General features: G+C 33.7%; 1 protein-coding gene across 1 annotated transcript in view; it reads right to left on the bottom strand.

Moving 5' to 3' along the window:
• LOC132756161 (von Willebrand factor D and EGF domain-containing protein-like) overlaps positions 1 to 13,373 on the bottom strand; it is a 31,193-nt gene that overhangs the window by 12,768 nt on the left and 5,052 nt on the right. Inside the window, exons 6-12 of the mRNA XM_060747158.1 lie at positions 12,510 to 12,745; positions 9,169 to 9,258; positions 7,071 to 7,206; positions 5,779 to 5,987; positions 4,968 to 5,059; positions 4,260 to 4,329; positions 3,445 to 3,642 (exon numbers count right to left, since the gene is read on the bottom strand). Of these exons, the coding sequence (XP_060603141.1) occupies positions 3,445 to 3,642; positions 4,260 to 4,329; positions 4,968 to 5,059; positions 5,779 to 5,987; positions 7,071 to 7,206; positions 9,169 to 9,258; positions 12,510 to 12,745 (1,031 nt within the window). The remainder of the gene's footprint in view (positions 1 to 3,444; positions 3,643 to 4,259; positions 4,330 to 4,967; positions 5,060 to 5,778; positions 5,988 to 7,070; positions 7,207 to 9,168; positions 9,259 to 12,509; positions 12,746 to 13,373) is intronic.

The raw sequence follows: 13,373 nt of genomic DNA, 5'->3' as shown, positions 1-13,373 counted from the left end.
ATTCGCGTTATTACGCCTTTTGATTCGCGTTATAACGCCTCTATTCGCGTTACTTCGCCTTTATTTGCGTTGCTACGCCTTTTTTCGCGTTATTACGCCTTTTGATTTGCGTAATTACGCCTTTTGATTCGCGTTATAACGCCTTTAATCGCGTTATTACGCCTTTTGATTCGCTTAATAACGCCTTTATTCGCGTTATAACGCCTTTGTATTTTTATTTTTTATTTCATTTGACACTATTAGGCTTTCGTAAGGGGGTATATTTGGATATTATAATTAATATTGGTTTTTTGATAGAATTTCAAGTTCCTGTGATATAATGTAACAATGTAACAACGTATATACTGATAATGAGCATAATAATATGCAAAAACTAAAGTTGGTGAACTAACATAAGGGAATGTTTCCCATATATAATAACACACACCACTATTCATAGATATGAATGATAGACTTTGTGTGCCACGGCAATACTCGCACGCATATTTTACATTCAGCAAATAGTACTAGAATGCGATACATGTAAGGCACTTTTGGCAACACGAATAAAGAGAACTGAACAGTAAGCCTATGCCTTCTTTCTTTAAAGGACTATGTTGGGTTGTAGAAAAACCCATATTTTGACCAAGTGTATAACCACGAAACAATTCAAAGTTTACTATCGATAATTCCGTTGTATAACCAAAACTTGTGATTTTGTCCCATTTTCATTTTAATGTTGAAATAAATATTCAGTGTATCCTACCAACGCTGTCTATATGATCAAAAGCAGAGAACTGTTTTTATGTACATGAAATACTACACAGAATATTTATTAAGTTTTGTAAGTGATGGCTTTCTAAGAGATAAAATAAACAAGGTATACATTGATAATCAACATACATACATTTGGACTCATTTAAATTTTACTTATTGAAAAACAAAATGGGAAAAATGGGAAAATATATGGTAAAAATTAAAAGTTATGTACGAAAGGGTACATACAACTTTGGTTATAATTTTACTATTGTTAAAGGGTTTTTTTCTTGTCAAGTCATACGCTAGAATTAAGGTTACTAATATAATAATAAATGCTACTACTAGGAAAGACAACAGCCAGAATTTGGTCTTTATTAGTAATTAGTCGTATCAAAATCTCTATCAGATGTTGGCTTGAAAATTTGAAAGTGGTATGATAGCAGCTTAACTGTAAATGTTACTCATTCCCATGCAAATTGGAATACCATCAGTAAATTTTTTTTGTCGTTGAATATAGTCTTATCAATAGTTTTCAATTCCTTGAAAATTATTTAACCTCAGACAGTAAGGAACCTGGTGTTATTTTTTTGTTGTTTTTTTTTTGTGTGTGTGTTTTTTGGGGTTTTTTTAGTTTCTTTTTTTAGGAAATGTGACTTATATACCTATAATCTTTAAAAGTCCGCTGATATTGATTGTATAAAGGCATAGAATGGCAATCCTGCAAGTGAATTATGTTTGGTGAATAACTAAACACCTAAAAGGTATGGTAAACGGAAACTACACCGCTTCTTGTCGCCGACGGTAAATACCGAAAATGAGCGGATAAATACGTTTATTTACGATGATGTAGTGGGCGGAAAAATGGGCGGAGCTTATTTTATCTCCTATTGAAAAACGTGTAAAGCTAGATTATGCTGATCCGAATCATGATGGTTCGACAATGTAAAGCTAAGAATGTAACTTCTGTTTTGTCGGCGTATACACGAACAATGAGTATTCGAACACTTGGTATTGCTACTTTCAGTTAATGTTTTGTCGTTTAACAAAATGTATTCTGTTTAAATGCATGTTTACAATGTTAAATCGGCAAACTCAATCCAAGAATGCAACATTGGAGTTTACATACAAAGAAATACAATTGTATTTTTTTCCATTAACAAACTCTTCAACTCAGATCAACAAGGCTGGATTTTTGGCAACAAATAGCCTCCATACAAGAGCGTTTCTTAATCAACCTGACACATGTAAATGCATTTTAAGATCCCGCAAAACAAATGTCTTGATGTAAGAATTGTGTTCGAGTCCAGAAGGAACCACATATTCTTCATCAAAAATGGTTCCGAATATTTGGAGGGGAAAAAGTCGGTATTAAAATAAAGAAAGATAGTACTTATTTCCTCAGAGTCATGAAAAACTAGTTAGATAAATTTTCCTGTGTGTACATTATAGAACGGATGTAAACTTATCAAATTAACAAGTCTGAAAAAAGAATGGATAATGTTAACCGTAAAATAAATAAATAAATAAATAGATAAAAAAAAATAAATAAAACAGTAGTGCTTAAAGACAAGACTATACCAGGATTTTAAAGAAACCGCACATGTCAATCAAATATCACTTGGAGTAACGGAGCGAGTGAGTTCAAAATTTATTTTAGGAAAGTTTCAACATAACAGATTAGCCTGAGAATGTCATAATCTAAATACAATAAAAACCTTCAATTAAGACCACCATCGGGACTGGACCAAAGTGGTCTTTATTGCGGGGTGGTCTTAATTGTGGATATTCTTATTATTGCTTACACACGTTATGACCAGGGCCTATTTTGGTCATTTTGTATGAACAAACAATAAGTATCTTAACCTGCAAATACAACATGAAAGTATGTTATAATGTTACATCTGATGGGAAGAAAACATATTTCTGAAGAAATTTTAAATCAAATTTTCTTTGTTCTGATTTCAATAGTAATTATTATAATTCACATATCATATCAGACATTATTTCGTCACAAAACAAATGTGCATAAAGCAACATTAAACCACTATGAAATTAAAATTCTCACCTTTTTCGTTAAATATCCCATAAATAACAGTTTTTGACACCTTGTGTAATCAAGTGTTATGCCTAAGAGCAATCAAGCAGAGTATAACAACACATTTAAGATCTAGGAAGGTGTTGATTTTAATATCAGTGGTCTCAATAGTGAGGTCAAATAAAGAACAAAATAATAAATTGGGACTGAATTTGGTGGTCTTAAAAGTGGATAAGTGAGGTGGTCTTAATTCTGGATCATGTAACCATTGACATAAAGAACAGAAAATTCCGTTCTTTTAAAAACTGGTCTTTAAAGCGGAGTGGTCTTAAATCCGAGGTGGTCTTTAGTAGGGATTCTACTGTACAATAACAATCAAATTAACCCAATCACGTAATGTTTGTAGGATACATGTACATGACCTTCTTAGTGCTGTAGACACCAGTCATTCTAAAATTATTTATTGTATACATTCAAGCTTACGGAACGTCGGTGGTTCTACTCATGTGCCCGTTCGTGCCTGAATTATTGCACGAAAGTGCACCTAAGGTCTTTCTCCACCAGTAAAGCTGGAACGTCGCCATATGACCTATAATGTGTCGATGTGACGTAATTTAACCCAGTCAATCAAACAAACAAACTTATTTATTGTTTTAATCAAATGTACATACCAAAAAGTGTTTGCCTGCAGGATCCCTACTGACCACCATCCCTTGTGTCAACGTTCCTTTGTGCGGAATGATAACTTGAGCGAATGATTTCCCATAGTGACCATGGCATATGTCTATGATAACTATATCATTACCTTCACGTGCCGCTATTGCACAATTACATGTTACGTGACCACATTTCCATGTTCTAGCCTGAACCTATTAGATTAAAATTTTGTCAAAAATTGTTTCTTTTAATTAACAATATAGTTAAGAAATATGAATTACTTCAGCCAACAATATTTAGCCTATACTAGTAGGCAGCTCATATAGACTGAGCAAAATGAGCAGTCTTAAATTAATACTTTAATTACTATAACATCAAAACTGCATTTTTTTTCAAATGTAAATGAACTCTTAAAACTGATTATATATCTTTGCTAAATAAATCCTAAGACCAATGGAGTTTTTTTAGCTTTTATAAAATTATATAAAAAATGTTTGATATATTGTTATAAGGCAGAGGACATGGCTTTTCCTTTTCTGTAATTTTGTCGAAATGAGAAGTATGTTACTAAATATGAGCCGCGCCATTACAAAACCAACATCGTCGGTTTGCGACCAGCATGGATCCAGACCAGCCTGCGCCTCATGCTGTTCGTTTACCGACTCTGTTACATGTAGAGAAACTGAAAGCGAACAGCATGGATCCTGATCAGACTGTGCGGATGCGCAGGCTGGTCTGGATCCATGCGTGTCGCAAACGCTTTATGTTGGTATTGTCGTGACGCAGCTCATATGTGATTACATTTACACGAGTATGTAAAAATTCTTACTTGGAACAATCGGTTAGCTGCTGTACTCTCATACATAGTAAACTCTCCAACTTTGTAGTAATCTATATAACTAAACAGACAGAAAAGTCATTTGAGCCGCGTCATGACAAAACCAACATAGTGCGCATCCGCGCAGTCTGATCAGGATTCATGCTGTTCGCTTACCAAGTCTATTACAAGTAGAGAAATTGATAGCGAAGAGCATTGAACGCACTATGTTGGTTTTGTCGTGACGCGGCTCTTTTCATGACAGTTGTTCACATATCTTACAGTTTTGGCTCTTTACAAGTTATCATAATTATAATATTCATGTTTTATATTATCTTGAACACGGGACGCATTAAGATATGTTTTTACTTACGGTGTCTATTATTAAAGTGGATATGTCAACAATTTGCACATTTTCAAAAAAAAAATAATATAATAGGAATATACCATTTGAATATTCTAATTAAATATTGCTTCTAAAATGTTTTTAAAGTTCTAAGTGGCATAACATGAACATTAATTTGATGAATAATAATACTTTGTTCTAGAACATTTTTATCTGCTGATTTGTTATATGATATATATATATTAGCAATAAAATATGATTAAACTTAATTTTATTATCTGTTATCACGCACGTAAACAAATGTGCCATGAGTATGATCTTTGACTGTACAGTCCGCATGGATAGCATCTGTTACTATATAATGACTAACTTACCTTCCTTTTTTAGTGAAATGTGTATCAAGTGTAATACAATGGGGGTCGCCAGTACAGCTACAGGTGGAGGTGTCCTTGTCCTGACTGTGGATCTGTATCGTGTTATAGATGAAAAGAATTGCAAATCTTAGACTTGTAATTTCATTGTATCACAGTTTAATATTGTTTTAAAGGCGCATATTTTCGCAAAAGCCAAATAAAACGTTAGAAATATCAATGGAAATGAAGAATTGGAATAAAATGTGTTCTTTACGTGTGTTTGCCTGTACCAGTAACTGAATTGATCCAATACACTTGTTAAGAAATTTATGAAATTATGTCTGATTAAAATGTATTAAATACTTGATGGATGCCAAGTAGAGAAAAAGCTATCGCACAGGAGGTTCAAGGCAATCAAAATTTTCTTCATTGTAAAGACGATATGAATGTTTTTAATTTGACGATTAAACAACTAATCAGAACGGCTGCTACTGTTTCATCTTCGACTGATCAAATTAAATCATGTTACTACATGTACTATCACATAATGTTTTTTTGTGCTTTCCTTTTTCTCTTTTTTTCGTGTGACCTGCCGCAACCCCGTTATAATGGAAGGGACTTAAGTCTTAGATGATTTTTGGTATCTTTATAAACTACCACATTAATATACTCATTTGTAAAATCTTTGGCTAGTTATCCGTTACTCTCATTTTTTGCATCACTGGCACATCATCACAAAAAATATCAACAACTCGACATCATCATCATAATTTGCATCAGCAGAATTTCCATCATCATCACATTTAATTAAAACAAGAAACAATAGATATACCGGTAGGTATGGAATGTTGTAGCCATTGAAAATTGGAGGAGCATCGCCCGAAAATATCTGCTGGAAATGTAAAGCCAGGTTTTTATCATGGTCTTTCTTAGGATCTCGCTGTGCTAGAATTTGAATTGGGATAACAGCCTGGTTTTTTTTAGGATCCCAATCAGTTGGTTTTAAAACTTTCGTGCAGTTAGTTGTCGTTAGACTGTTGTCTGGAATACCAATAAAACAACGTAACAGGCTTAAATTCGACAGTAAAAATATCAAATTGATATGTTCACTGTTTCAAACAGTGAAATAACAGTTTTATATTTTACTGATATATTTCTATAAACCACCGAAAAGCATGTTATGAATATAATTATTATCTTCTTTACAAACCAGCTGTGAATGAAATCTACTACAACAGATATAAGAAACAAGTATGATTTTTTTTCTCAGTCACATTAAGTCATCACAGTTCTAGGAAAACAAATATAGCTAAACATTTAATTTTGTCAATCGTAAGTTGTGTGTATTTATTAAAAAATTATAAACGGATTATCAACGAACTTTTAATCGCCTAAATAATAAACGGTATTTGTAAAGGTTTCTGTAAACATAACAAGACTGGAAAAATATGTGTGTACCATTCGATGGTCGAATGGACCAATAAACTGTGTGCAAATTTCCAGATCTTTCCCTCATCCCGTTCCCCAGAAAAATCACTTTCAATTGAGCAAAATCATTCTAAGATCTTAAAGCTGGATAAGATTCGCATAAAAATTCAATAATCAATATGAGCCGCGTCATAACAAAACCAGTGTTTGCGACCAACATGGATCCAGACCAGTCTGATCAGGACCCATGCTGTTCGTTATCAGTTTTGCTACTTGCAATAGGGTTGGTAAGCGAACAGCATGTATCCTGATTAGACTTCGCGGATGCGCAGTCTGATCTGGATTCATCCTGGTCGCAGACGAATTATGTGGTTTTGTCGTGAAGCGGCTCATTTAATTCTGAGTATACATATTCCCATTTCATTGTTTTGCGGATATTCCAATGTAAGTGATTATCTTGACCTTTGTAAGAATTGCAAATATATATGTTGTTATGTCTTTATATATTTTCACCTACGTGGAGCTCCTTTAAGGTTTAAATGAGGCAAGAGATACAGTTGTTATTTCGGGTAAGGATCTAGTATTGCAGTCCTGTCGTGATAGACCGATTCACTTTAAAGATATTTCTATTTTACAAAGTGTTCTTTGTAAATTCCGACAAAGTACGGAAACAGCCGATGTTAATCGTGTACTTACGGTTATTATTATCGAGATAAAGCTCCAATTTGCAGGTTGGTTGCGCGAGTTTGTCACAAACAAGTGGTACAGTTGACACCATGTTGACAGTTTTCGGCGGTTCTTTTGAAGTGACGGTCAAACTAGTTGGTTCGAACTGGAATTTGATAAATGCTCGACGTATACATACTAACTTCCATTTGATATTTGAATTTGACTTATAATATATACATATAACGTAGTTATGTTTTGTTTTAAACAATACACACTTAAAAAGCCGTAATAAGGAACGCACCTTTCATTACATGATTTATTTATATGCTTTTATTCAAATAAATCGTATATTCCGTAAGATTTTTTTTATAGATTTCAATTAATTTTAGCATTAAAAATATCTTCCTCAAAGATGAGCATATTATATCTTCAATTGCTTTTTTGTGACAGCTTAGTATCCTTGGGAACAAGAATTAGTAAAATTAGTAAAATTATCATTTCTACTAGTGGCGGCATGGCCGAGTGGTTAACATGTCGGACTAGTTATCTAATTATCGCCAGCCGCATGGGTTCCAACCCCGTCAGGGGCAAGTCCTTTAGCAAGAAACTTTACACTCATTGCTCAGTACTGGTTGGTTCCAGGAACGGATTCGAAAGTGTGTCTTTAAGCTTATAGCTTCTTACACAATCGAGCTAAAATAAATTCTGTAATTATCAAACTGTGCATCTATGATTTATTTCATGTTCAACAAACGAGCTTTCGTCAAAAATAAGGTTCTATATTTATGGAAAACCACAGTTTCTTGAGGTATCTGCATAAGATGAAAGAACTTCTTTACCAGCAGTTGATAGCATAAAATCTTCACGTCTAACTTCTTATATGAATATTTAAAACAATTAATAAGCTGAATTAATAACTCTTAATATTTGAGCAGCGTCACGACAAAACTAACCAATGCATTTGCAACAAGCATGGATCCAGACCAGCCTGCGCATCAGCGCAGTCTGATCAGGATCCATGCTGCTCGCTATCAGTTTCTCTACTTGTTATAGGGTCTGCAAGCGAACAGTATGGATCCTGATCAGACTGCGCGGATGCGCAGGCTGGTCTGGATCGATGCTGGTCGCAAACCCATTATGTTGGTTTTGTCGTGACGCAAGTTATTTACTAATATAAATCTTTATTTAATTTATACATGAAATATGGTGCTATATCAGTCAAATATATTTCATATTTTTTAAAAATAAATATGAAATATAAATATGAAAGTGGGAGGAGTCAAAACTCATATTTATTTTACGGGACTTCTTTCGCCATTTTGTTTGAAAAATCTGAAAATTCAAAACAAATTTTTGTCTTATTTTGTTTTGTAAACTATCTAGAATGATAGAAAACGGTCCAAGTAAGAAAATAAATCCGAACACCAATATTTTTAATTCAGTCATTAACGCTGTACAGACGTTTAAAGAGTTGTTTACGTGACGTCACAATGTAGCGCTAAATATCACGTGCAAAACAAGACAATAATTATATAACTGCGCGCTGTACATGAAATTAAATAAAAAGGTTATTTTTCGTTTTTCGTGAAATATGGTATATATTTTCACTCAACATGATAAAATGCCACATATTTTCACTCGCCGTCCCGGCTCGTGAAAATATGTGGCATTTTATAATGTTTCGTGAAAATATATTCCATATTTCACTCAAACGAAAAATATCCTCTTAATAACATACCTGCAACTGTAAATATAGAGATATTTTGTAATTTGAAGTAATTTACGTTGTGAAATGAGATATAAAAATAAAATAAGTTGAGGTTAATGTTGCATTGACAGTTTAATTACAACATAGTGCTCACCTTATTAGCAATGTGAATGTGTGTATGTTTTTCAGTTTATTTGTAACTCCCTCACGGTTCCCAATACGGGCGTGTCCTCCAGGAGAATAGATTTTGGAGCATCGTGCAAGATACAGATACAGAAAGATGCTCCCTTACCAAAGGCGTCTCCTGGTTATTTAGCATGCCAAGTGTTTAGGCGCTCATACACGGAACCTCGATGTAAAACACATCCGAAAGATTGTTTAGTAATTTAACAGTGTCAAACACAGCTTATATATTACCTTAATACCGCACCAGTACCCGTTGCTAGGTAACAACGGTCCTTTCCTGAACGGGGTAGCAGTGAAGTAAGATCGAACTCGACAGCTCAGCTTAAAAGAAAGTAATGATAACCTAATTTATTTCTTTAGAAAACATGTATATGCATTTTCCTTACTTTTGTTTGAATAAATTTAGTAACTCCTAAAAGTATCAACTTCAATGATCATAAAATGCTTATTGTGAGGCAACTGAAGTTTTCCATATGCTACAAATTAAGTTTTCCTTATTCTATAGTAAAGTGTTCCATTTTCAAACAAAGTTTTCCCTATGCTACAAATTAAGTGTTCCTTTTGCTATAATGAATAAAGTGTTCTCTTTGCTAAAAATGAAGCTTTCCCTATGCTACATTTTCAGTGTTCTTAATGCTATAATAAAGTGTTCCTTTTTTAAACATAAAGTGTTCCCTATGCTACAAGTTAAGTGTTCCTTATGGTATAATAAAAAAGTTTCTTTTTGCTAGAAATGAACTGTGCTCTGTGTCAGACATTAAATATTCCTTATGCTATAATAAATTGGTCGTTTTGCTAAGAATGAAGTGTTCCCTTTGCTGAAAATGAAGTGTTCCCTATGCGTAAATGAAATTTTGCCTATGCTATAAATGAAGATTTCCCTATGCTTAAATAAAGTGTTCCCTATGCAACAAATAAAGTTTTCCCTATACTAAAATAAAGTATTCCCTAGTCTATGCAACAAATGAAGTTTTCCCTGTGATACAAATGAAGTTGTTCGCTAGTATGCTAAACATGAAGTGTTCCCTAATGCCACAAAGACACACATTAATTATATTCTCACTTTGGAATACATGTAGGTAAATAAAAGAAAACTGAGGTATATAGGTTTCTAGTAAGCTTAATAATTATAATAAGATCTTTAAATGGAGAAATTATGCCTAACTATTAGAAATATCCTAACATAGAACAACACACCGTATTACCGGCGGCAGTGATGGCAGATCACTGCAGTGATGGCAGATATCTGCAAATTACCGATCGATACAGGTAGGTTATAAATTTGGTTGGTTTAATTATATGACACAAATACGGCCCATTTCATTGCTATAAAACTATTGTCCATTGAATGGAGATACTGTAAGGTAATTTTGGACTCGTTTTTTCCTGTTTCAGTCTATTTTGAGCAGGTTAAAAGTGAAAGCCTTAGAAAAATCCGTGAAAATGTCTGTTTTCTGTTCAAAATATCTCAAGTTTTAAGTAAATGGCAGGATTTCCTGTTATCAATATAGACGTTCATCCATTGGGGTCACGCAAGCCAAATATCTACCCCGTGAGTCTTTTCTTAAAAGTTTTACAGACGCTCAATCTTGTCCGGTCGAAGAAAAAATGCTGCCGTTGTAGGCAGATACATATTATAAATGCTGCCGTCGATGGCAGAAATACCATGAAAGTGGCTAACATTCTGACAGAAAATCAAGTTCAATCTTTTATCAATTCCTCTTTTCTTTGCGCCCTTTTAGTCAGAATTGAGACGTTAAACTATCATTTCTAATATTTTATCAAGATAGAAAAGTTATTAACCCATTACCCCATGAGCATCTTGTGAAAAATGGCTGTTTTCATTGAAAGGTCTCCCGTTACAAGTTCAAGTTGCTATAAAACTATAAAAACTGCTTCAATACTAATCAAACTTGGCACAAATGTTGACTGGACCATTGCCTTTGTAACAACATGTTCAGTCTGAAATTTCCTGTTACCATAGCAACTAGGGGACATCTCAAAATTGCCAAAAATCACTATTTTGAGTTGATTTTTTCCATCAAAATTGATTTCAAAGTGCTGCCACTTCTCAATGGATTGAGATAGAGTCAATGGCTTTTCAGCATTGGTTACACGTTACCTTATGATCGACCTGGGGCCATTTTTAGCTTCCCACAAGTCCAAAGTTTTCTTGGCGATGAGGGGGACTCAGCCCCCCTTCAAACCTCCCAAACAGAAGGGGGCACATCCCCCTTCTGGCAACCCCCTGATGTATCTTTTGGATGGGGGTGGGTGGTCGCGCCGAAAAAGTGGTCAATTTTTTAAACAACATTTATCAAACAAAAACAAGTGTTTTGGGGCCTAAATAAGGCATTTTTTTCACCATTTGAGAAAGCAAAAAAGGAGGGGGGGGTGAAAAAGGCGTAGAAAGGCGTATATCTCTGGTAATGGGTTAATAGAAACTGATGAAAAAAAACGAAATTACCCAAAAACGCGTTTTTCCATGTTAAAACAAGGCCTCACATATAATTTTGAAGAAAAAGTGCTGTTTTGTAGATTTTGATTTTTTTCATTAATGCGGTATGTGCATCGAAAAAAAGCTTATTAGCAACATGCAGTTACAATACAAAAAGTTATGATTTAGTATCACAAAATTTCACTATAAAGAAATGAACATGAAAAACTTCATTTTTCTATATTCATGCATGTGTGTCTGTCAGTTACATGCATACAATACTATATGTATCTTAAGTTTAGCAGCGCACTCCCTTTTTAAGACATAACGCCAATTGCATATTACAGCAAGTAATTTCTTTAAGTGGATATTCATTTGCTAGCATATGACATTATTTTCTCGAGGTAATAATGTTCATCGCTTTATGACAAATAAAGGCTGAAATTTACTTAATCGGCGCAGATTATAAATTATAAAATTGATGTAATAAAGGGGAGACTATTAACCTCGCAACTGGCATCAGTGTATCATAAAACAATGTATGTTAATGTAAAATGGAAAGATAATATTATTGACAGTTCAAATATTTTCCTATATTATCAAGTTCTTGAAAAACACGACAATGTGGATTCATTTCTTTAAATTTTCATGTCTGTAATAGCGTTAATTGTAGTTTGCCTTTGAATTACATTTACTATGCTAAACTATTAACAACAGTTCTAACATCACGTGCTCCCATCTAACTATATGTTTTTTTATTCATTTTAGTTGTAACCATGACAACTTATTAAGATGAACCTTTCGATGATTCATATCACTTGATAAAAATAAATCCTGTATTTATAGGAAAAAAACTAGAATTTTTTTATTTGTTATATTCTTTTTCTCTTTTTTTACCTTTCAATTCATATGAACAGTTCAAGCACACATGCATGAATATAGAAAAATGAAGTTTTTCATGTTCATTTCTCTATTTATAGTAAAATTTTGTCGTACTAAATCATCACTTTTTGTATTGTAACTGCATGTTGCTAAAAAGCTTTCACTGCCGCCGGTAATACGGTGTGAACAATACAAGAGGTCCGTTTAACTACCGGACATGCGTACAAATATAGCAAAAGTATTTGACAGTTACCGTTTCTCCCATGTGTCCGGCGAGGTATTTCTGATCTAAAACAGCATCTCGTGACGTTCCAGTCAGGTGTGTTTTCGGAATACTGGCGACGGTTTTATTGTCAAAAATCCACTCAACGTCAAATCCGACGTCGCTGCGTGATGCGTCGAAATTCACGTGACATTTGAACTCAAAAGTGTCAGGTTTAACAATAGGATTCGAAAGGGTTGGGTTGCTCAACATCTTTGGAAACATGTCTGAAAATAGTCATTCAATAATTTTTTAATGATTATTAAGGAAATTTGATAATAAATGTAGACACAGTTGAATTTCCTTTTATTGTTACACGTAACCTATACATTGATGTGGCTTAGGACAACGTTCCTATGCTTCCTATGCTTGAGCCTTAAGTGAAGACCAAGGCGTAACAATAATTCTGAAATGTAGGTTAAGTTGTAAACATCATCGTTCCTATGCTAAAACCATTAAAGGCTTTGCGGTAACCGTTAAATTTCTATGTTGTGCATGTAGGAAAGATTTTGGACAATTACATGTCTATTTGTCCTGATAAATGAGGAAAGTTGTATACATTTCCGATCGTTTTCTGTGATTTAATTAACAATGGACATTGTCTATTATGCCCTGAGCTTTTTCAGTTAGGAAACAAATATTTTGGTTCTGGTTCTGATATAAACATGTATAAAGGGATATCTAGTCATTAAGGTAATGCGTATCTCACTTTTGACACAAACAAAATGTAAATTTCAGACACATTTAGCAAATGCGCATGCGATCTACTTTTTCTGTCTGAATAGATAAATGTCGAGAGTATGCTTTAAAGTAAAATGCCACAAAGCTAAATAATAATAATAATAGGCAATTGTT

Source organism: Ruditapes philippinarum, unplaced genomic scaffold (genome assembly GCF_026571515.1).
Source record: "Ruditapes philippinarum isolate M1 unplaced genomic scaffold, ASM2657151v2 ctg452_1_1_1_1, whole genome shotgun sequence".
NCBI lineage: Eukaryota > Metazoa > Mollusca > Bivalvia > Venerida > Veneridae > Ruditapes > Ruditapes philippinarum.
This window is presented reverse-complemented; position numbering and strand designations above follow the sequence as displayed.